Source organism: Raphanus sativus, chromosome 7 (assembly GCF_000801105.2).
Source record: "Raphanus sativus cultivar WK10039 chromosome 7, ASM80110v3, whole genome shotgun sequence".
In the NCBI taxonomy this organism is placed as follows: Eukaryota; Viridiplantae; Streptophyta; class Magnoliopsida; order Brassicales; family Brassicaceae; genus Raphanus; species Raphanus sativus.
Genome location: NC_079517.1, coordinates 2,347,836 through 2,372,873, shown reverse-complemented (window position 1 = coordinate 2,372,873; position 25,038 = coordinate 2,347,836). Strand labels below are relative to the sequence as shown.

At 32.2% G+C, this 25,038-nt stretch overlaps 3 protein-coding genes across 3 annotated transcripts; 2 read left to right on the top strand and 1 right to left on the bottom strand.

Annotated features, from left to right (window-relative positions):
* Nucleotides 1-2,029: 2,029 nt before the first annotated feature.
* LOC108816720 (auxin efflux carrier component 5) lies at nucleotides 2,030-4,274 on the top strand. Its single transcript, XM_018589287.1, has 5 exons — nucleotides 2,030-2,814; nucleotides 3,246-3,331; nucleotides 3,438-3,595; nucleotides 3,861-3,937; nucleotides 4,028-4,274. Exons 1-5 carry the CDS (start codon nucleotides 2,162-2,164, stop codon nucleotides 4,098-4,100), a joined length of 1,047 nt encoding a protein of 348 aa, XP_018444789.1. The 5' UTR covers nucleotides 2,030-2,161; the 3' UTR covers nucleotides 4,101-4,274.
* Nucleotides 4,275-4,957: 683 nt separating this feature from the next.
* Nucleotides 4,958-6,442, top strand: LOC108814421 (uncharacterized). The gene is made up of 4 exons (XM_056990884.1): nucleotides 4,958-5,425; nucleotides 5,570-5,807; nucleotides 5,891-5,975; nucleotides 6,223-6,442. Exons 1-4 carry the CDS (start codon nucleotides 5,078-5,080, stop codon nucleotides 6,287-6,289), a joined length of 738 nt encoding a protein of 245 aa, XP_056846864.1. The 5' UTR covers nucleotides 4,958-5,077; the 3' UTR covers nucleotides 6,290-6,442.
* Nucleotides 6,443-6,678: 236 nt separating this feature from the next.
* Nucleotides 6,679-11,812, bottom strand: LOC108814420 (transcription repressor KAN1). The gene is made up of 6 exons (XM_018586990.2): nucleotides 10,707-11,812; nucleotides 10,529-10,605; nucleotides 9,624-9,669; nucleotides 8,540-8,687; nucleotides 7,136-7,244; nucleotides 6,679-7,053 (listed from the first exon to the last, which is right to left on the bottom strand). Exons 1-6 carry the CDS (start codon nucleotides 11,428-11,430, stop codon nucleotides 6,949-6,951), a joined length of 1,209 nt encoding a protein of 402 aa, XP_018442492.1. The 5' UTR covers nucleotides 11,431-11,812; the 3' UTR covers nucleotides 6,679-6,948.
* Between the last annotated feature and the right edge of the window lie 13,226 nt (nucleotides 11,813-25,038).

Below are 25,038 nucleotides of genomic sequence, written 5' to 3'. Positions count from 1 at the left end.
AGAAACCAAATATTGCTATTGTAACACACAAATATTCAAAATACAGGACTAGGCAATATCAAAGTCATAATCAAAGTGCAAATATAAATTTAAATCATCAAATATATTAATGTGAAACACATATATCAATATATAAATATGGAGGAATACATTTGCAGGTTTAGAAATTTACAAATTAATTAGAATATAGTGAAAATATTTTCTTTTCTATCATAACATATATACATTTTCTTTTGTTTTCAACTAACTTCAAATATTATTCTGCTGACTCCAAACCAAATGGTGATACAGGTACATCTTAGATTTTGTTAGCAATTTCATATTCTAGACCGACAAATAAAAACATGTTAAAAATAAGTAGATGTTAAATAAAAACATATAGTATGTTATGTTATAAGTTCAGATAATTACTAATGGTGAGTAACTAATTAATGTTGAACAAACCCTCACTTTGTCGGATATGAACTGGTTGCTATCGAGCGCCAGGTGCGTAGGGTACAAATACTCAATTCGGCATTTATAATTTGAGCTATTCCATGCACATTTGCTTATATTTCATGCAATAGCATATGCTTCTCCCATTTATGAAAGAATATGTAAATATTTTATAGGAAGATATGATTTGGTTAGTATAGCTTTATAAAATATTAAACTAGTTGGTAATCATATGTGGTTGTATGTTGTGACACGTATATATGCATTACTGATTGTAACGAGTTCACTACAGTTGTAACCAATCGCCACTTCAAGACTTAATCTACCTATTAAATATGTGTTTATTAATATATTCAATCTTTACAAAATGTTATTGTATGAACACATGCATTTGTGTTATCAAATCATATGGTTTACAATTATGTGAACTTGTAGCCCATTTGATAGTGGTAAACTTTTTTCTATACCAAACACACTTTTAATTATAATTTTTTCGTCTCGCAATTCTTTATTAATTAATGAAAATATTGTCAATAGGCAATCTAACTGATTAATACGACATACAAAATACATATACTACTACAGTACTCTCTCTTTTATACTACTACAGTTCTACTTCGACCCTTACGATTTACGAACAAGATAAACTATTTTAACATTTCCAACTCCTCCATTGATATTCTGTGAAGTAAAAACCAAAGAAAGGTATAAATAAAAAAGCGAGTTTTTTTTCAAACATCATGCGCTTTAGAAGACATTTCATTTCCCAAAATAAAACGATGCATAATTATAGGGTCCAAAGCCTACTCTCTAGTAGCATAACATCTCCAATAAAACACTATTTTTTATTTTTATATTTTACATATAGATTAATTTTTGTTCCAATGATATTATTCTATTATATAAGAAAATATAGAAAGATGTAACTCTCTTACTTCGAAAAATAGACTAAGAAAATAACTTTATTACAGAGTAATATTTGTAGAACAAAAATTACTAAATAACAGAATTATTCTATATTAGTGTAAAATATAGAAGAAAAAGTGTTCTATTGGAAATGATCTTCGTCAATCTCTTAAGAACTATCAACACAGCATGTGATAATTTCGAGACCGAGATCTCACAGTCCGAACTCCGAAGTGAGACATCGGGGCTCTCAAGCGGAAACCTCATTGGATGTTCTGCCACATTATCATCAATTATTTTATATTTATCAAAATAAAATGCTGAAAGAAGTGTTTTACGTCATACAAAAATATTATACTCAATGTACAGAGGAAACAATTGGAATAGAATCATATGCTAGGGCACGGTCTGGTCAATTATATTGATAATGATAACTCTCGTTCTCTCTATTAAATTAATGGCTAATATCCCAAAGTTAAATGCTTGCAATTATTTTATAGGGATTATGCCGTCGTATGACTTATACTTTGTAGATATCATCTAAAAAATGTTCACTATTGTTATACCAAAAATCTTGGTTTTGTTTAATTTATATTATACTACTCATGGACATCTCATATATTTCGTTTTTTTCATTAAAAAAAAAACTTAAAATGCATCTATAAATATGAACACATTGGTTATGTCTTACCACGTTCACTATCTACCAAAGAACTTAACAAGTTTTATATCCTTTCCCTTTTCTTAGTACTTACAAACTTATAAGTCCCAGAAACCATACTTTGCATCACAACTATAAAAAAAAAATAGTAGTAAAACCATGATCACTGGAGGAGATGTTTACAAGGTCATTGAAGCAATGGTTCCACTCTATGTAGCTTTAATCTTAGGGTATGGTTCGGTGAGATGGTGGCACATCTTCACTCGTGATCAATGTGATGCCATAAACCGGCTCGTTTGTTATTTCACTCTACCGCTCTTCACCATCGAGTTCACGGCTCATGTCGATCCATTCAACATGAATTACCGTTTCATCGCAGCCGATGTCATCTCTAAAGTCATCATAGTTGCGGTCTTAGCGTTTTGGGCCAAATATAGCAACAATGGAAGCTATTGTTGGTCCATTACTAGTTTCTCTCTGTGCACTCTTACAAACTCTCTTGTCGTGGGTGTGCCTTTGGCTAAGGCGATGTACGGTCAACAGGCTGTTGATCTCGTGGTCCAATCATCGGTATTTCAGGCAATCGTGTGGCTCACACTCTTGTTGTTTGTGTTAGAGCTCAGAAGAGCCGGTTTCAGTACTAATAGTAAGGAAGAAAATATCAATATCGAAGATGGCAGAAAAGATATTGAGGTTGTCGGAGAGCAGAAGTCGTTCGTTGAGGTCATGTCCGTCGTGTGGGTGAAGCTTGCAACGAATCCGAATTGCTATTCTTGTATCCTCGGGATCGCATGGGCTTTTATATCTAGCAGGTAAAAGTGAATTTTTACAGTATATACATAGGTCTGTGAAATGTTTAACAAAACGTTAAGTATGTGTGATCACACTAAGCTCGACGTGTAACATCTGAATAATCGCTTAAACCATCCTAAAACATCTAAGAAGTTTAGACCAACAAATTTACTTTTCCGTATAGCGCCTTAGTATGATAAAATGATGCAACACGATATATTGTTTCTTTGTATTTACGTTCGCCTTCCAAGTTAAAATATTTTAGATAGTATAATAAGGTAACATATACGCAAAAGTACATACAAAGAAACTATCATGGCCGGCCATAATCTAGAGTCTTAACCAAACAAAAAAATGGTTTTAGGGTTTTGATTGTTTATTGTAATACTATAAACTACGATAAACATGAGCATTAACAAACACTTGACTCTTTATTAACTGATTAGAATAGATGGCATTTTGAGATGCCGGGAATAATGGAGGGATCGATTCTTATAATGTCAAAAGCAGGAACAGGAACTGCCATGTTCAATATGGGTACGTTTATTGTATGTTCAAATACCTGTCTATGTAAAAACTACCTAACCATATTGAGATATTAATTTACTATATATGATGTAAATAAAATTGATTGTATACGCAGGGATATTCATGGCACTTCAAGAGAAGTTTATAGTATGTGGAACAAGCTTAACTGCGTTGGGGATGGTCTTGAAGTTTATTGCCGGACCCGCTGCCATGGCTATTGGTTCTATCGCCGTTGGCCTCCACGGGGATGTCCTCCGCGTCGCCATCATTCAGGTCATTATCCTTAATTGTCTTGTATTTTAATTACCGTGATTGGATCAAGTTTTAGTGTGGGTTTTTGACTTTTTCTGTTTATAAGACAATAGAAAGCAAAGGAAATGGAATATTCGGTTTTATTTTAGTTTGATCTAATTTTTATTGATACATCAAATCATTCCTTTCATCCCTAGCTAGGATACAGACTTGATGTTTTTTCACGTCTCAGAAAATAAAGTACTTAATTTGTTTTTAGTTTAGTGATAAATTACTTTAATTACAGGCTGCTCTGCCACAATCAATCACCTCATTCATTTTTGCTAAGGAATATGGATTACATGCAGATGTTCTAAGCACAGCGTAAGTTTAAACTAGAAAAGAAATTCTGTCTAAATTTTTTTAAAATATTTTTGGTTGCATATAATTCAGTTTTAACTTGTGATAATGTAGGGTGATATTTGGGATGTTGGTCTCTTTACCAGTGCTTGTCGCCTACTACGCAGCTTTGGAGTTTATTCATTAAGAAAATTTAAAACTATTACATATATATCAATGGTTTTCTCTTAATTAACTTTTTTGCTTTCTTCTTAGATTTGGTCACTTTTCACAACATCTGTTCCCTTAAAGGGGATTTTGAAGTGTATTCGAAATATGGAAAACCATACATTACTAGTATATGATTTTACTTTCTGGTAAATGTGTTCTAGTAATTTAGTTATTATTCTGTTGGTAAAAATTAAAAAGCTGTAAGAAATAAATCTTCTAAAACTGCTGGCATCTTACTCAGATTAAGATATGAAATTTCAGTATGTTGTTAAACTGCTTTGAGAAAAACACAATACTTTTACATTTTGAATTAGAAAGAAAGATAAAAACTAGTAATAAGAGTACTTGAATAAAAAATTCAGATTGTATATATTAAAAAGTTTTGTTATCAATCAAGTCAAATGTCTGAAATAAATCAAGAACATATTCAATCAAAATTCTGTTAGTAGAAACCAATTCATAACTTCATTAACAGATATATACATATAAGCAAATTAATATAACCTAATTTTTTAAAAAAAAATCATGATTTGAACCTATGAAATATATCAAGATGAATATAAAAAAAAAAGAAAAAAAAAGAGTGATCGGGCCGAACGGGATAACTTAAGGCCTAAATGCGCTGCCATTCTCTGATGTCTTCTCCCACCCGTCCAATTCTGACGGTAGATCTAATTTTTTTATTCTTAACCGGTTGAGTTGGGCATCAAACCCAAAACTCTTAACTTCCAAAGGCCAAACGAATAAAATGGGCTTAAACAGAAGCTTACAAACCCAAGCCCAATAAAAGAAAATTGACACGTGGTATCTAAAGTAGTTCCGGTTACTCGGTGCGATCTCTGTCGAACGAAAAACCAAGCAATTGTTCCCGTCTGTCGCCACTCTTTTTTGGTTCTTGTCCGATCGAAACAACCGGTTAGTTTCTTAAAATCCCACGAAAGCGCCTCGAGAGACATGTCGGGAGATCACGCCGATGTTACGGAGAAGAAGCCCCACGCAGACGCAGATCCTTTCGGTGGAGACGACGATGTCGGAGAAATCGTCAACGGAGGGACGGTGTTTGGTCGCCGCGGCGGAAAGGACTATGAGGAGGAGGAGGAGGAGAGTCTTTACTCATTGGTTTGCATCATGATCGGTTCGATTCTGTTTCCGGATTCAAAAACTTCTCCTTTGATTCAACGAATGAGAAACTCCTTCTCCGAGAATGGCCCCAAACTTCTAGAAGCTTCCCGCAAAACTTCAGGCGAGATTCTCCAATGGACTCGTCGAGGCAGCCCGCTTCGTGCACTCCTCGTCATCACTGTAAGTTGATTTGATTTGATTTGACTTGATTCCTCTCATTTAAAAATTGAAACTTTATAATTGTGTTTTTGAACATTATTAGTAAAAGTTTGGTACTTTATTGGAACCCATTTGAGTGGAAACTTCATGTTTTTTTGGTTGCAGATGGGAACAATAGTTCTTGTTACGACAATGGCTCTGGTTGTATTCGCGCTCTTCTTTGTAGCTGCAACAGCCAATGCAATCGTAATCTCTCTTTTGGTTTCACTTGCGGTTGCTGGTGGCTTCTTGGCTCTCTTCTTTCTCTCCCTGACTGCTGTTTACATCGGAGCCTTATCCGTCGCTGCATTCCTCATCTCTACCGTTACAGTTTCAGCTGTTGTTTGCATCTTGATTGCCTCAGGTTTATTATAATATACTCTTGCTCTGATTCTGTTTTGCTTCCTTTTCTTTAAGTTTTTTTTTTATGAATTTGGTATGGATCAGGTTGGATTGGGTTTTTCTATGCTGTGTGGTTGGGAGCAAGAGGAAGCCTGAGCTTGGCTAAGCAAGTGATGGGATTAGCCATTTCTTTTTTTTGATAACCCAGTATCCGACCACTAAGCGTGATCGACTAGCCCACCGGGCTTATGCCCATGCCATTACAGGAATTTTTAAGCCTCCACTTAAGGGCCCCTGGTTACGCAAAGTGGTCTGGGAGGCGAGAGAAGCCCATGTAAATTCTCTCGTGGCCAACGCGGATCGAACCCAGGGCGGGCACTCCAGCCGGAGTTCCTTTACCACTAGGCCAACACGCGTTGGTTGGGATTAGCCATTTCGGGTAACGGTTTCAGTCGTTATCAACACATGGAGTCAGAGGTAGTAAACATCGACTCATCTAGCTGAGAGAAAGTCTCTATTAGAGTTTGTAGATAAAACCAGAGTTTTGGTCTTCCCGTGTTGTTAATAAAAGTTTATAATAGAATGTTGTGAAAAGCAGCAGAGAACCAGAAGAACATTTTTCAAGAAACTGATAATGAACATTTGTGATTGATCAAATGTCTGCGTTTGGATTCGGATTTTGGATTTGTGTGTTCATGTACTTCTAACATTGATCGGTATACATATGAAATCTCAAATCAAATCTCTCTCTACATTTCAGCTGCGAGAACCCAAACATAACTGGTAACCCGCTGTCTCACCGAGAGGCTTTCCGAGAGGAAGAAAAGATGCACCAATTTTTTGGGGATCTTCCAATTAAAAATCATAACACAAGAAACCAAAACAAAAAAAAAAACTCATACATTGACCATCCATCCACTTTATAATCAAACCATCAATGGAACTTGAGAAGAAAAAGAAGACGAATCTCCAACGTTTCTTTCTTCCTTTTTTTCTTTTCTTAGTGACTCTCTATCTGCAAAAACCAACACTCTTGAGCGGCTTCGCTCTCTACGTGTTCTCATCTTACTTAGCTGAGAGACTCATACATGTTTCCAAATATATATATAGAGGGAGAGAGACAAAAACCAATATATATTCAAATCGAACTGTGATCAAGAAAGTCATTTCTCGTGCCAATCGGGCCTTCCTAATGTAAACTCCAAACTTGGATTGTTACAGCTAACATCTCCACACCTCTTTGTTTGCTCATTCGATCTCTGTTGCTCCTGCGCGAGTTTACTTTATTTAGTTTTTTTTTTTAAGAAAACTAAGAAAAACAATATGGTTATGTGAGATAGTTATTAGAACCTGGTTTTGAAGAATGGATCTTTGATGGTGAGAGATCACTGATGTTGATGACGTTCTGATCATCGTATCTATGTCGCTTGAGTAGTCACTACTTAATGGCCATGTCTCTCTGTTATATGATTTTAAAAAAAAATAATTAAATCAAGGATGTATTTTTTATTCATGCCCGAATAAATTTTATACTTGTATTCATAAACTACATAACCAAGGTAATTATTTTATCCGGATAACCAAGGTAATTATTTTTGAAAAAGTTCAGTAAGAAAACAAAAGAGGTCGCTTCTTTCTGCCAACTATATCAGTAAAAATTAATAATACAATCTCTACACTTTGAACCCAAATCAATAAACCGTCAATTCTCTTAAATAGCATAAAACAAATAATTAAAATAATATTCAGTTGCCCAAAAAATAAATAATTTTCATTAAAATAAAAATACTAAGTTATATATCACAAATAATAATTCTAATATAAATAAATATTATTAAAATACTTACAAAATGTTTATTTCAAATAATATTACTCTATAATAAATATTAAATTCCAGATTCTAAACTTAAACTCTAAAGCCTCAGCTTCATCCCTCAAAAATCTAATTTATAATTCTTAACAATTTAACCATGTGGATATATATCTTTATATCCTTTAATGAATGATATTTTGATAATTTTTATTGTGTGCAATTTTTATGATAAAACTATTTTTTCTGTACTATCTTAAGATAACTATTATTTTATAAAATATATCATTTAAATGAATAAATAATAATAATTTCTGCATCATCAATTTATATAATTTTTGTTGTACTTATATTTTTATCAAATTTCAATCACCAATAAAAAATAGTAAACCCTTTGATCAATTTGTTTTATTATAAGTGTATCGATTTATATATAAAAATGGTAGTCACGAATTACGTATTTTGTATGTTCCTATTGACCCCATAATCTTTATGCCATAAAAAAGTTGTAAATTTTTTTTTCTTTTGTGCAACAAAAAAATTGTAATTTTATCATACAATACGAACCTTAAGGACCTAAACCAAATAAATTTAGAAACGTGTAATTATAATCAGATACAAACCCTAGATTCAAAATAATTTCACCTCATTGTGACCTAAACCACCACTTTAATTGGTTCATTTATAACAAAGTTAACAAGCAGAAAAAACATTATCCAATATTCTATTCTAGCTAGATGAATGTATTTGAGATAAAAACAAAGGATTTTACATAAACTTGGTAGGAAGTAGGAACAATTAGGTAAGAGAACCCTAAATCCTATATTACTATATTTGGTTAATCTCACTTAACTAGCGAAAGCCATGTTATATATATACATATCGCGTGAATGGCATATGTATATATGCATAATAATATAACAATACAATACGTATAAACATACCGTGAAGAGTTACTCCAACGAGGTTGTGTGGAAGGAAAGTCAACTTCTTGATGGGAAGAAGTATCGTCAGATTGTGCCCTTTGATCTGTCGATGATTGATGACGAACTTCATTTCCATTTATGCCAATTTCCTCTTCTCCTGACCCATCTGAAAATTAATTTTAACTTTTATCAAGTTTCATCTCAATTCTTTTTACCCTTTAAGGGTTCTTGTTTAAAATTGTACAATTATTGTAAGCTTTTGGTAAAAGACAATGCAGTGAAGAAATTGCTTTTCTTTAAATGTTTATTCAGCCTTTGGCTTGACTTAAATCTAATATATCCCCTCCCAAAAAAAAACTCGGAAATTGTGCCAAATAGCAAGATTTAAAATGAATATCTATGGAGAGCAATGAAAATACAAAATCATACGAATATAAATTGCCCTGATATCTATTTCAGTATACTAACAATTTATTCAGATTTGAATTACTAATTTTTTGTGACGCAATTAGACTTACTAGTTTGTTACAAAAAAATAGACTTACTAGTTTATACGATTTACTAGTTATTTGATCGTTTTCGTCCTTTTATTAGAGAATATCAGCATTGTCGATAATGAATGTTTGTTTGGTTTGCTTTGAACCTTGACCATTTAACTTTAGGGTTTCAATCAAAAGAAAGATAAAGCCTTGAGTTTGACCAATCTCGTATAGTTTGTTTTACAATTATCATCATAAAATGGAATATATAGTAGCAATACTGGAGCTAAATACTAAAATAAAATAGTAAAATAGTAATACTTGTATGTTATATATATATATATATATCAAATCTAATTGGAAATTAACTGATTATATATACTGAACCTCTGCCCAAAAAAAATATATATACTGAACCTAAAATATAATTGAGTTATGCTGGCGAATCAAAGCTTTATCATATATTGTTCTTATTGTAAACCAGCGCTATCCCTTTAGCGTTATTCTTTAACTAGCCATCTCTTTAAGCATATATAAAGCTGAAAAAGCTATTCTAAAGAATGTGAACAGGCATTGTGTTTATGCGTGTAAAGTCAGGTCGAGTTGTTCGAAATAACACATACCTGATGAAGCAGCAGGCTTGTTAGTGGTCTTAACAGTTCGATACATCTGCAAGAAAGAAAAAATAAAAGTAAAAGGCATAAGATCCCTGAGTTCCCAAAAAAAAAAAGAAAGAGACATTAAATCTCTAAAACTAAATCACAAATCTAAGCAAGGATATAGATAGTACAAAACAAATAAAACGGACAAAAGATCCTGATAAACTAAATATATTATTTTGAATATATGATACAGCTGACAAACTGGAGACATATATGCAGACACATATGAGCTTTATATTAATTAAATACTGATATATATGCAAATGTGTGGTTTTCTGGGTTTGTCTTGAAACTAGCGTTGTACGATTAATGAATTATTTATAGTTTTAAGACCACGAGGTTGATGTCTGAAAGAAGGTCGAGTAATTGAAAGATTGTATTATTATCATTGAGTAATGATGACTACTTTTGTCCCCTCATCCTATTTTATTTTGAAATAAGAATTATTAAAATAAATTCTATCACCTCAATTCTCAATTTGTTTAAAATTCTCAGAAAGGTTTCAGTCTCTTAAAGCTATAACTACTCTCTCTTTTCTCTCTTTAAATTCATTCAACTGCTTCAATATCTTGGCAAGCGTGCCATCTCTCAAAAAAATGACTAAAAAGAAAGAAAATCAAGAAGATAAAAATAAGACATTAGAGCTGGAGCACAAACTTTAAAGACTTCAAAACTAGTCATTACTCTGATGATGATGAAACTAGGATATATCCTAACTAGAGAGAGAGAGAATCTTAATTGGTAAAGAACTACCTTGATTAGACTTATAATCGGGGAAAGGAACCAACAAGATGAGAGAAAACCCAAAATTTTCATGTCTATAAACACCTTTTGTTCAATTAAGTTTCAACTGAGTGTAGATTTACCTGCAAATGGCTCTTTACATGAGCTAGAGTTAAGTCTTTAACATCCATGAGCTCAAGAACAGACTTTGGAGTTGCTCCTATATTCACAACAAGAACAACAAGAACACATTCAAAATTTCTTGAATAGAGAAAACGGAAAGCCCTTCCTAATGAGATTATAATGTAAATGTGTGCGTACTTTCATGGCCGCCTAGAAGCTCAACGGCGTGAACAAACCGCGCGTGTAGGCTACTCGTCCAACGCATCCTCGGAGCTCTCATGCTTCGTTTTGTCGGCATCTTAGGCAAGAATCTTGATCTGAGCATCCCATGAAGATGAGGAGAAGAAGAGTCGGAAGATCCAACAACTCCATAATGATTATGATGATGATGATGATGATGATGATGCAAAGGAACACCTCGTAGCCTTGGAGAAGATTGTAACGATCGGTAAGCGTTGTTATAGCCGGAAGGTGAAATTGATACTGAGATTTGATCCAAGTTTCCTCCTCCTCCAAGAGAAGGTAAAGAAGAATGAGAGGTTTGTTGGTGGAAAGGGAATGAACGGTTCTGATAGACTGGGATGCCTCTAATCGGACGGTGGATATTATTAATATCCGATTCATCTACTCTTTGATGAAGACTTCCACCATTAAGGATAGGGTTGTTGTAATGCTGATGATGAGGAAAATTTAGGTTTCTTGGATCAGGACAATGGATGATTCTTGTGGTTGGATTTGAACTAGGGTTATGGTGATGAGACAATGAGAGTTCGAAATTTGATGATCTGTTGTTGTCGGTTTGGGATGGTCTTCTATATTCTTCTTTGGAAGTAATATCTGGAAGACTGATGTTGAGAGAAAGATCAGGGAGAGTACTAGTAGTTGTGTTTGATTTTGGTTTCTCTAGAAAAACTCCTTCCATGGAAATAGTTAAGACAACTCTCTTGCTGTTGTTGTTGCTACTGATGATGGTGGGTGATGAGTTTTCTTTTATTTATTTTCTCTTAAGAGTTTTGCTTGAGAATTTAAAATGATTTTCTCTAAGGGAAGAAAATATATAAGAGGGGATTCTTTGAGCAAAGAAGTCAAAAGGGTGTCTGAAGAAAAGACTTGATATTATTTTCCTCTATTTCTCTCTCTCAGAAGAAAAGAAAAAGCGAGAGGGATGAAGTTAAAGAGGATGTCTGAAGAGGAATATAAGGAGGAGAAGAGAGAGAAGTTGAGTTATGATGTTCTTGAAGAAACAAACATGCTCAAAGAGAGAGAGAGAGAGAGAGAGAGAGAGAGAGAGAGAGAGAGAGAGAGAGAGAGAGAGAGAGAGAGAGAGAGAGAGAGAGGAGAGAGAGAGAGAGAGAGAGGGGGGTATGTGTGTTGTGAAGCAAAGGTAGAAGAGAAAAAGGTACAAAACTAAATCCAGGAAAAAAACAGGTAAGAGAGAGAGAGAGATATGTGTGAGTATGTACATGTGTATGTATCAATGTATGTGTGTATGTATTAGATGTTCCTCGAGAGTATATCTTGGAAAACGATAGTTGAGAGAGGGTAAAATTGTATATTCCAAATATTGTAAGCTTTTGTTTATTTTCGGATGATATTTTATTTTGTCCCTTTTCACCAAGCAAACCTCTTTTTTTTTTTTTGAAACATTTCACCAAGCAAACCACTATACCAATATATAACTTGTTTACCGCTTCATTTCTTAGCTATGTTAATATATATATATATATATATAAATTACTTTTATATATTATATGTTTTTATATATAATAGAATATAATATATATTAAATAATTAAATTGGCGCAAATACATAAATAAATTTTATTGATCTAAACAAAAAAATTTCTATTTTTGATCATTTGTATCTTTTATAGCAAAAAATTTAAATCACTGATAACAAAAACATTTTGTGGAATGTTTAATAGTTTTAGTAATTATAATTTTTAAAAATTCAATACAAAGTTTAAATATAAATATTAAGTTGTAATTATTTTTACAAAAAGTTTCTCAAAAAATCAAAGCAAATTTCAAAATTAAAATAATTATATATTTTTATATGGTTTATAATCTTTTTAATATATATATATATAAGACTTCCTACTTATATAATTTTTTAATCATTTGTATCTTATTATAACATAAATTTTAAACCATGTATCACAAAAATATCAATGTGAGATTTTTAACAACTTTAGTTTTTATAGTCGTTTTTAAAAATTCAAATTATAACATATACAAAAAAATCTAAATATTTATTATACAGACTATGTGGTGTTTAGTTTATTTTAATAAGTAATAATTTTAAGAAATAATAGAGAATATATTATTTTATCAAATATTAATTATTTAAAATCATTAATTGCCATATATCTTTAAGCCACATTGAGAAATTCTGTGATTTTTATATAAGAAAACAATGAAAAAAAATTAATAATTAATATATGGTTAGTTTAATTAAAAAGTTTATTATATATTTAGATGGACCAATATATTTTTTAAGGATTCTAAGAACGATTGTGGTGACATGTGGCTACAAAAAATGTTGTAATATTTCTATTTTAATATATATGAGATATTTTTTGTTTATTATTGAATACTGAGAATTTAGCTTTTTTAGCTACAACAATCACATTACTAATAACAAATATTTTTCTGTTTAATTAATACATTGATTTAAAATTTAAATTATAAACTTGATAAATTGTTTTCATTGATATTTCTAAAAATCTAGTTGTTATTTTGATAACAATATATGAAGTGTGTGGATTTAAGTACAAATTAGTTATAACTAGTTACTAGTTACAGTTTATTATCGCCAACAATATAGTTTTACAATATTGAAAGTATATACAGATATATTTATATCTATGTCAAACAAACTTTTGTTTAATGTTATCTTGAACCCTAATTGTTTCAGTAATAAATCAAATTCTATTGGTTATATAAAAGATTAATGTTGACAGCAGGTTATGATGAAGAATAAAAAATGATAATGATATAGAATATTGTTTTTTTGTCACAGGATAAAGAATATTGTTAAAAAATGTTGGAGAAGGATACAAGAGAAGAGATAGAATAATGGGTCGCTCTCTTCTGTCCTATCTATATCTATAGTCAAAGCAAAAGCCAAAGTTGATTAAATAAATTAATAAAAACTGGTATAAGAAAACAACCACAAAACATAAAATATTCAATTTAAATCAATAATAAAAAATAGGGTGCTTTGATTTCGGTACCCCGGAGACGACGGGATACATATGTTGAGACTTGAGAGAGAGACGAGACTGTGTGCTCTCTGACTCCTTTTCTATTTTCTCCCCCACTCTCTACGCTTCTCACATCCCTCTCTCTATTCACTTTTCTTTTGGTTATATTCATTTTACTTTTTACGATTTTGGAATCAAACAAATTTAAGTTTCCGACCGTGTATAGTTCAACTATACCCGAAGGGATAAATATACATTTAATATCAGTACGTTCTCGAGTTTATGAATAGCTCGTGTGGACATGTAGTTCGTAGAGATATATATGTAGGCTGTAAATCAACCGGTTACTTGTTTGACCAATTTGTGAAGTATATGAAAACCAAATCAGAGTGATCTGTCGTTTAAAACATGTAAATAATAAGTATATACCCGATTTATATCATGAAGCTTAACTGATCAGTGCTATGATTCTATTTAAAATTTTTGATTTGTTTATGCTGTTGATCTCATATGTATAAAATTTGATTTTGTTTCTTTTTTTGTTCTGCTTATAAATTTACTAAATTTTATTATTCCAACGACTATTTCAAATAATTTTAAAAATTTATAACTAAGTAATCATAATATTCATGGAGGGAAGTTGTAAGCTATAACATTTTAAAGTATTTGATTAGGCGATCATTCCATCAAAGAATTTTCTTTTTTCTCCTACTTCGATATGGAAAATATACTGTGTATTTGCCTTCCAAATGTAGGGAAATAAAAAGTAATGTTTTGCAAAAAGTTCCTTTCTCATCAGACGTACTCACAAACATGCATGATACCTCCTACTCATAACTACAGATACGCATTCGTGTGTACAATACAAGACGTTCGTTTGTATTTACACACAAACCATGTATATAGCGTTAATTCAATTATTGCAACAAATAGTTGCTTTTATTTAAATTTATATAATACCTGAGAAAATATTCCGCCAGAAAGAAGATTTTGTCTGTTTCATTGAGTAAGCATAAACAAGTAAACTCTAAAGAACATTAAGATTTGCTTCTAATTCCCTTTTCATTCTCCCAAATATTCCCTCTCAATTAAATAAACTCTTAGCACTTTTCTTCGAGTTGTCTCCTATGAAAATATAAACTACTCTCTCCTCACATGACCATCGGTATAACATAATCTTTTCTTTACGTACTGACCATCATAAATGCATCAAATAATAAATATAACAATAAACTGTAAAATATGCGAAATCAAAATAAATGATATATCCTGTGTTGATTGTATCATTTTATCTTACAAGAATTTTAGTAAATATTAAAAAGAAACCCTGTACATTGAGCTTACAGTGTTTAGACGTACTGTTGCGAGTTAAAAAAAAATTCTTGACGACGTAGGGCTATGACTTTAACGAGTACAGCCCTAGCTATATTTTCTTTCTTTCTGAACGTAAAATGGACATCGTTCAGAAAAAAAAGAAGAAAAAGAGGTCCATTTCTTTTTATGTTGTATTTTTTATGGTTTTAATTATAAATAGTTTTGCTTAAAACACAAATATTTAAAAAATTATAATTATAATTTCAACAATTAGTTAAAGAGAAAAATGAACTAATAACAAACACATTTTTAATTTTACTTTTAATTTTTTTATTAAAATATTATTTTTTCATATTACTTGTTCTATTGGACTTTAAAAATAATTTATATTATGAAACAAACAAAATATTCAAAACTATTTATATACAGAAACAAATGGAGTAGTTCATAGGATATTAATTTCAGTAATATTAATTCCTAAGCATCTTTCAAACTATCCATATCTATTTTAGTTTATTGAACGAGCTATTTTTTCTCTCAAAGAGCTACATTATTTATACTTCGAAAACTGTTTTTTAACCCTTAGGCTCGCCCAACGAATTACCATTACTCATTAACTAATCCTATATACTGTACTAAATGATCCATTAATTGCTATATTGGGAACTAAACCTTTTTAGATTAGTTAATTAAAGGAACATTGAAACCAGAGAGCAACGAAGCTTGATTTTTGGCTTCGTTATTAACGTTTGATCGGATTCTGTGCCCCATTAATTTTAGAAGGACATAGCTTTCCTTTTGCTCTTATGTTTTATTCTTTCCTATATCAAGATCTCAATGTCTAGAAAATTCCAAAATTCATTTAATTTAGGCAGTGGATAAATGTAAATTCATACTAGTATTGAAAATGAAATGTTGTTCCTTTTGTAAAACAATTCTTTTGAGCGGCTATGACAGTTAAAATAGGGCAGTCATTATATTCTAAACATGGTTGGTAGAGTAAATAAAGCCATAAAGGTAATTGTTAAGAAAGTCATGTTTATCTTTAATTAAAAAGATTATCAAATTACTACTTGTGTAAACGATCTCAAAGTAAGGAGCTGACTGGTTTTCCCGCTACCACCCGCAAACGCAGTTTTTGCGGTTTATAACGGTTGTTGGCGTTTTGAAACAATCACAGAAAACGCTACAAATCGCTTCAAACCGTTTCGAACCTCTTAAAATCAAAAGCTGGTTCCAGCTAGCGTTTGCGGTTGCAGGCGGTTGCGGAAAGGTAAATTTTTTTCTTTAAAAACAGAATAAATAAAAATAATACTAAAAATATCCAATAAAATTTTCAATTGAAATAATAAAAATTGAAAAATGTATTCATATTATATTTTCAATTTATATTATAAAAATTTAAAACTAAAATATTTTCTATAAATTTTTAAAATTGAATAATATGATTTTATCAATATAAATTTTATATTTATCATATTATTAGGATTTTTAATATTTTTATAATTACATAAAATGTAAATATTGTTAAATTATTATTTAACAGATGTTGCGTTTGGTAGTTTACCAGTCATAAGAGTCCCGCAAACGCAACAATTTCTAACAGCTGTACCAGTCGTACAAATCTCTAGAAAACGCTTAAAACCGCAACCACCCGCACCTGCAAACTCCCGCAACCGCAACCGCAACCGCTGCGGTTACACCGGTTGTCATGTCCCTGATCATGGATATGATCCTTAGGATCGACCATGGTGCAAGGAGACGCACCAGTCAGGTCATGTGACCTAAACACAAGGGTATCATGGCCTGGAAGTAAGGTTAAGGGCATCAGGAAGCTAAGATATAGCTAAACCAAGAAGGAGACAAGTATAAAGGAGTTGTACAAAGTGTATGGCAGCTGGGCGATGCAGTGAGCAAGCTCGACCAGCTAGATGAAGTGTAGTGCAGCTCAGTGTAGCTCACTGAAGAGTGTGTCAGCTCCCTGAGCTGGATGAACTAGCTCACTCAGCTGGGTCAGCTGGGGATCAGCTCAACTCAGCTAGACTGAGTGTTCAAGTCTTGGGCAGTTGGGCCAGGTCCGGACAGTGGTCGGACCATGTGGACCACCCGGGTGTGCCGGTGAGCCGGTGGGCACTTGTGGTTGAACCAGGGGCTTGGGCAACCAGCCTAGGCTTGTGTGTGACGTGTCTAGAGGCAGTTGGGGCTGTCAGGGACGTCTGGTAACTGCCATAGGCGAACAGGTGTGATCTGGACCATTGATTAAATCAATGGCCAGAAATGATACCGAAAAGGTGCAACTCTTGAAAAGGCAACTGCCCATTCTTCTATAAAAGGAGGGCAAGTCCGTGCCTTTGCAGGCACGTGAGGGCTTCATTCTTCTTCCTGAAACACAAAGAAAAACAGAGAAAAACAGAGAGATGGTCGGATTACACAATCCAAGACCAAGAGAGGCTTGAAGGCAGCAAAGAGGCAGTTTTGATGGCAATCAAGAGGGGAGTTGAGAACGACCCTCTGATGTGTTTTGATTATGGTTTGCCACGCCATAGGCTTCCTCTACATCCTTACTACACATCCAAATAGCCAGGGAAGAAGAGAGATGACCGGATTCACTCTCAAAGTCCAAGAGCAGCCTTAAGGGCAGTGGTGTGTAGAAAGGCAGTTTCATGGGATCTGAAGTGAGAAGTGATGGACGACCCTTGGGTGGTGTTTGATCATGGATGAACACACCCTAGGATTCCTCTGTGTCTTAGGGACACACGCAAATGGTCAGAAGAGAATGGAGAAGGCCGGACTCCACTCCCAAAGGCATGTACAGCCTTGAAGGTGGATGCAGTGCAGAAACTGTTTCATGGAAGTTCCATGAAATGGATGATGGGTGCGACCCATGGTTGGATCTTGTCAATACTGGAAGTATATGATAAGGCATGATAGAGGCGTGCAATGGAGGAGCATGGCCAGACATGATACAGGAAGCACAAGATCTAGTAAGATCAAGTATAAGGTAACATGTACATATGATTACTTTATGGTTTATGTTGGTGTCTCTTGAGGTGCATATGAGGCCAAGTATGGCACGCCCTTGGAGACCATATATTGTGATGTATTGTAGGGATACAGGACCCTGGAGAAAGGGGCGGATCATAGTTGAACTAATTCATCCATATGGGATGGTAATTAGATGCTATACAGCAACTAGTGATTCATGGTGGTTCATGAGTGAACCTGATCCATGGTTTTGCATTACCAATGGCTTCAGGCCGTGGCAATGAGGTAATGGAATCATATGGTATGATAGGTATCAACCTTGGGTTGGTACAGGATTGGCTGGGAGCCATGAAGAAGAGCAAGACTGACCAGGTTCATTGGGACATAGTTCCATGGCCGGTTAGGTATGTGTGAAGACTCATCAGTTCTGAGTCATGTGGGGTGGTTGGTTGATTGACTCAGGAACTGGTGGGCATTGTTAATCTTGTTCTATGATGTTCAGACATGGAGGTACTGAACCCTGGAGTGGCCGATTCAGAGAAATCTCTCCATGGCCTTGGTTGGGCAGGTAAGTGGAGATCTGATAGTTCCATAAGGAATTGTTAGGATCCGACTTCAAATATCTCTTAATGGGTATTTATCATGAATTATCATGGTGAAAGATTAGTTTTATCTCATTGATTTAGAGGTGGTCAGATATGGCCATATGGGCTGTTCATGGGCGAGATCAGTACGATCGAGGCCAGTTCTGAGAAATCTGATTTGACCATTCTCTTAGTTATGAATTATCATGAATTATCATGAATTTTAATTAGTTTTTGGAGCATGTTTGCTTGTGGTTGGTTTTGCAGCTAAAGACTTCCCAAAGGTACTTGGTCTGTGGGGATGGTTGGTTGAATGACTAAGTATCTAAGGGGAGAGTTTATACAGGTATAAGGGAGTTGGACGAGTGGACGGGGAGCTAGGCAAAGCTACCTCGCAGCTGTATCAGCTGGAAGAGAGTTGGGAACCTCAAGTGAAGTGGTTCAGTTCAGCTAGCTGGATGAGCTAGCTAGACAGCTAAGGCAGCTGAGACAAAGAGCTATCAAGCTCCGTGGATGTGGCAAAGGTATGATCTAGCAATTCTTGCATAGATCTAGATAGAATGGTTTAGGGGAACAGAACCTCGGATATTGTATGACTTGGATTAGGTTCAGGATCAACCTTGGAGCTGGTAGTAGTTGTAACTATTGATCATGGCTAAGGTGATTCGACCTGACAAGTGTTAGATTGGTTTTAGACCAATGGTTGATAGATAATATTCCGCTGTGCATAAGTTGAAAGGATCTAAGCTAGGAAATGACTAAGGTAGTCTTAAGCTATGGTCTAAGATAGACTTCGCCCTTAGGTGAAAGTATAGATAAAGATCGAAAAATTGAGTGGTTCGGTCAGGGCATTGACCGAGCGACGTGAGGCATCGACCACGGCCTAGCCGGCCGGGTTCGGGTCTTACACCGGTCAGGCCCTAAATGAATAAAAGCATTTCTAATTTTATTCAATTTTCCAAGGCTTTTTACAAAATGGCTTTTTATTCCTCAAATTTGAGCCTTTTAGTTTAACTTTCTCTGGAAAACATCTATTTTCTTAAAGCAGAAACTCTATAATTTTCCTGCCAAATTAAAGCACACGTGTCTTCCATTCATTGGCTACTGATTTTAGAGAAATAATTAGTGTAGGTCCATCATATTGCATGTATGTCTATATATATTCACACACATAATTATATATAACGTATGCTTTATGATACGTGCATTTCGCATTAATTTAATGTTTTGGGTATTTGACTACTGTCAATAAATTAGGATTTAACGAAAAAATAATACAGTACTACTTTATAACAATTACTGAAAATGTAGGTAATGAAACGTGACGCGTAGTTCGAATCAAAATTACAGATTTTTATTTTTTATCATGGTTGTATACACATAGAAACAACATATGAGTCATGTTTTTATTTGAACTGGTTCTATCGTGAGTCATATAGTAGTAGTAATATTCTAGAATTCTTAGACCAAAAAAAGTTATTGTAGAATTGCAACTGTGAAGTCATTAAGGGAAAAAGAACTTCATTTAGTTAGTGTTTGTTGAATTGTAATGTGTTACTGGCCGGGAAGATAACTCATTTAACTACTGTTATGGCCCGGATTGCTAAACATAGATTGCAAATATACAAACAGAATGACAAGTTGATAGGTAATTAACAATTAAATCCAAGGTAGAATCCCTAAGCACGCGTTTTTATCTTGGTTGGTGACTCTTGATAGGTTGTCTACAAAGGACAGGCTGAGGCGGTGGGGAGTTTCGGTTCCTCTAACTTGTCTCCTATGTAACTCAGCAGATGAGTCTAGATCGCATATGTTCTTTGATTGTGGTTACAGCAGAGATGTCTGGGAACCCCTCTACTCAGCATTCCAACTCACCCCGCCATCTTCATTCATGGATCTCTTGCTATGGGTCAGAGCGCCCTCTAGAGATAGCAACGTCAACCTGAACGTCAAACTCATCTTCCAAGCATCGCTATATGTGTTATGGAAGGAGAGAAACTCACGGTTGCATCAGTCTTTTCGGCCAGCAGCATCACTTGTCTTGGAGGTAAAAAGGACTCTAAGTGCAAAAATAGATATCTTATCGCGTGTGCAGCGGAATCTCCCTACCACTGTTACTTTTTAATCTATTTGGCGTCTTGTATTTCCTAGCCAGTAGAAGGTTTTTTAGTTTTTACTTGAACTTTAGTTAAGTTGTGTAATTTATTTGGTTTAATAATGGAAATTTAAAGTAAAAAAAAATTAACAATGAAATCAGATAAATCATTCTCTAGTTATATAGAATAACAGTCAGAGATACGAAGAGATACGACGGTATCTATCTTATTAAAACAAGTGTATTTTTAAAGGTGGACCTCATATATTTAAAGTAAATGTCTCATTCTTTATATATAATACGTACCATAGTCTAATTTTGCATTGATGTATTTCCTTAAATACAGTTCTTCTTTTTGTCCATATTCCATATATGATTTTTACATTTATTACATGTCAATTTAAATAAGATATACTAGATTTTGACCCGCGCTTTTGAAGCGCGGAATATTTTACGATAAAAAAATTTACTAATAGTTTAACAAATATTTTGGTAATTTTTAAAGAGTGTGTATTTAAAATATTTTTGTATTTAAATCAGTATTTTTAAATTCAACCCGATTGTGATTATACCGGTTAATCCGGATATCTGACAATTCAATTTATGTTTTTAAAATATTCATATTAAAAAATCACTAAAACCCGAGACTAACCGATTGAACTGATGGATGACCGATATGTAATCTAATTGGATTTAAATTGTAATAGTTTCATAATTTGTAATCTTATAATCGAAATTTTAAAGTTCACTATTTTGCAATTTATGAAATTATGACGTTTCTACAAAATTTTAAAGAGAAAATGATAGATATAAAATAACTAAGATTAATTATTGTATTATTTGGAAACAATGATAGTAGTATAAAAAAATATTGTTTGGAAACATTGATAGTAGTATAAAGAAAGAAGTATATTGTTTGGAAACATTGATAGTATTATAAAGAAATAAGTATATTGTTTGGAAACATAGATAGTAGTATAAAGAAAGAAACATTAGTGATTTAATGTATGTTTAACTATAAAGTATAAATGTGTATTTAATTTAAAAAACTTACAAAATAAATGTTAGGTCCAACAAAATGTTTCTGTTTTAATAAGATAGATACTAAGAATACTAAAAATATTAATCGTTCTATAATTACCCTATACAATTCATTTTAAATTGATCAGTATACTTTCATTGGCCATATTAATTTTATTAGTACGAATAACATTAGGTAGATAAGTCATAGACACATACATAAAGATATGACTATTGTTATAACTACGTTGGGCCTAATCTACTTTCTAAAACAAATAACACATAGCTTCATATATTGTATAGAATATAGTAATATTGTATAGTATTATACTTATACACTAATACTAAAAACAAACCAAACTGAAATATAATATATATATCGAAAATGCTTTGAACCATTACACACAAAATATATTAGACATCAGAGATAAAATTCACTTTGAAATTACGTAATAATATATTTTAAAAAATTAAATTTCGTAATGTACAAAAAATATAAGTTTTATATAAAATTTTGTGTTACAATAAAAAGACACAACTCGCGCTTGCAAAATATTATTTTTACATCGAAAGACAGTTTTGATATTGTTCTTTAAACACAAAATTGAATTATACAAACTCGATACTACATAAAACTAAACAATATAGAATACATTTCAAAAATAAAACCCGTGCGGGTGTGCATATGTTTATATAATATATAAATATATTATGTTACACATATTTTCATAGAAATAATACCCCAGTGTAAGTTTTGTATGATAAATGTTGAAAATACAAAATATATAGCACTATATATTTTAAATAATACAGAAAAAATCTACTTTACGTTATCATAAAATTTAAAAATCAAATTTAGTAATTAAACACATTGCTTATTTAAATACATTAGTACACATTGTTATTTATCAAAATTTTATATTAATACACATTGGCGATCATGTATAACATTTAGTAAAAGCAAAGATAAAAAAATGACTCCCGCTCAGTCGAGCGGGTCATGATCTAGTAAGTAATTAAAGCAAATGTTTGTAAAAGTTTTGTCGTTTTTACAAAGAAAAAGCATGATTAGTAAATCCGAATAAACTGCTCAGTAGATGGGTATGTAAACGTGTGATAAAGTATAATGCATGGTCAGGAGCCTACGTCGGTGAGTGAGATCCAATATGAGAGTAATTAGACAATTAATGCTGTTTTTCTCTAATTTACGAATTTATTTATTTGAAAAATAAAATAAATTATCCCTGCACGCATTAAATGGATCCAACAGAACGTGAGGTTCCATATTGTCTAAATTGATAATTTACACCTTTTTGGAATATATCGGAGAATGAAAGTCTCCGTTGATTCTACCAATCCGTTGACGTTTATATCTCTTTGTCACACATTCTATTTTTATAATTTTATTTAATTATCATTTATTTAAATATTATTACCTTGTAGCTATAATCCGCATCTTGTCTTAAGATCACACTCTCCTTATCTCTATTTTATTTTGCAATTTTCCTTGATTATATATTTACTATTAAGTTTTGTAAGATTTACATTTAAAATAGGTTTGTTTGTTATTTCTTACAAAATAGATGGATATAGAAAATGTTTGTTTGTAAAACTGAAGATTTATTGCCAAAACAAGTAATATTCGCAACAAATTCCATCAACACAAATCTGACACCGCTAAACCATTACATTTAGTTAGGGACATCAAGATGAGTTAGTTCACGCTCAATTTAATTCAGCATATATGAGTTCAGATCTTTTATAAATTATCAATTCTGATTATTTGATATATGAGTTTCAGAATGTAAATTCAAACTCAAATCATTTTAATGACCAGTTAAATAAGTTAGTTCACGATCTATTAAAAATAACACATATATATATATATATATATATATGTGTAACATGAAATCTTAAGAAAAAGTTGAGACCATAATTTTATAATTATATATTAAATATTTCAAAATGTGAAAGAAAAACACTTAATCTGAGATCAATAAATTTGTGTAAGAAACAATTAACTAATATGTATTTATATTAGAAGATTTGAATAATTTTAAAATATAGTTATTCCTCCGAAAATCTTAGAGAAATTTTCTTTGAAAATATAATTTATATAATTTATATTTCTCTTATAAAATTAAATATGAAACAAAATATTTTTAATATATAAATATATAACTCTAGAAAAAATAAAGCTCATGAGCTTACTCATGTTTATTAAAGCTTAATATACAATTCACAAGCTAAATCAAGTTTGGTCATTAAATTAGTTTAATAAATAATCCTAGATAATATAGTTCGTGTTCATGAAAACCTAACTGTTCATGAATTATGGTTCATTTTGACACTCTTACATCTAGTATCACATATAAATAGAGATCAACATTTTTTGATTCAAGTTGGATTTAAGCAAATAAAAATTCGCGTGTAATAGATTTAGAATCTAAAGGTCTAAATTTCATGAAAGAGTTTTAGATCAAACCCATATTTTAATAAAATTAAATTTTGCTCGTAGTTCTTTTAAAAATCAGTGTCAATAACATATACAGAATCAAGAATAGTGATTAAATCCTCTTTAATACTAAAAATCTCCAAGTGGAATTAAAAATGCTGTGATCAACTAATAAAACAATAAATATAAGCATAAGGATGCATTATATATGTACAATATGATTCTGCTTTACATGTACAAATCAGACATTCACATTTCAGGGACATAATTAACTACTGTAGTATTTAATTGGTAGGTGCAGATCTGAAATTCAATAGGAATTTCGATTCCAGAGTGAATGCTTACAATAAAACTAGAGTCTGTTTAGTGTTTTTTTTATTGTTCAGTTACAATTTTCATTAACCAAAAGCGATTACATGACTTTGATCTTACTGAAATTAAACCACACATACAGTGAAACTTCTATAAATTAATAATATTGGGACTACACCAAAACTATAATTTTTTATTAATTTATAGAGATTATTAATTTAGTGATATACTAATTGAACCAAAAACTCAATTTGAGACTATAAGATTATATTAATTTATAGATATTTTAGTGTATATTAATTTATCGAGTATTAATTTAAAGAGGTTATATTGTATAGTGAAGTGATCCAGTATCACCTACAAACACATAGATAGATCCTGCAGTACCCGAATTAATATTCCGTTGTATTTTCACCCGATGAGAACAATTCATTCTAAACAGAATAAGCTGTCTCTTAAACCACCTAAATTTACCAAACGAGACGATAATTCTAAAAACTCGACAATAACAGAGCTAGAACCAGATTAAAGTTCAGTCCATGACATTGGACTCGTAAAGA

Excerpts from the sequence above, each read along its gene's own strand:
- LOC108816720 (XM_018589287.1), top strand. The coding sequence starts at position 2,162 with ATGATCACTGGAGGAGATGTTTACAAGGTCATTGAAGCAATGGTTCCA. Across the intron at positions 3,332-3,437 it reads AACTGCCATGTTCAATATGG|GGATATTCATGGCACTTCAA; the intron begins GTACGTTTATTG and ends TTGTATACGCAG. Across the intron at positions 3,596-3,860 it reads TCCGCGTCGCCATCATTCAG|GCTGCTCTGCCACAATCAAT; the intron begins GTCATTATCCTT and ends CTTTAATTACAG.
- LOC108814420 (XM_018586990.2), bottom strand. The coding sequence starts at position 11,430 with ATGGAAGGAGTTTTTCTAGAGAAACCAAAATCAAACACAACTACTAGT. Across the intron at positions 10,606-10,706 it reads GCTTCTAGGCGGCCATGAAA|GAGCAACTCCAAAGTCTGTT; the intron begins GTACGCACACAT and ends TTGTGAATATAG. Across the intron at positions 9,670-10,528 it reads ATGTAAAGAGCCATTTGCAG|ATGTATCGAACTGTTAAGAC; the intron begins GTAAATCTACAC and ends TCTTTCTTGCAG.
- LOC108814421 (XM_056990884.1), top strand. The coding sequence starts at position 5,078 with ATGTCGGGAGATCACGCCGATGTTACGGAGAAGAAGCCCCACGCAGAC. Across the intron at positions 5,426-5,569 it reads GTGCACTCCTCGTCATCACT|ATGGGAACAATAGTTCTTGT; the intron begins GTAAGTTGATTT and ends TTTTGGTTGCAG. Across the intron at positions 5,808-5,890 it reads TTGCATCTTGATTGCCTCAG|GTTGGATTGGGTTTTTCTAT; the intron begins GTTTATTATAAT and ends GGTATGGATCAG.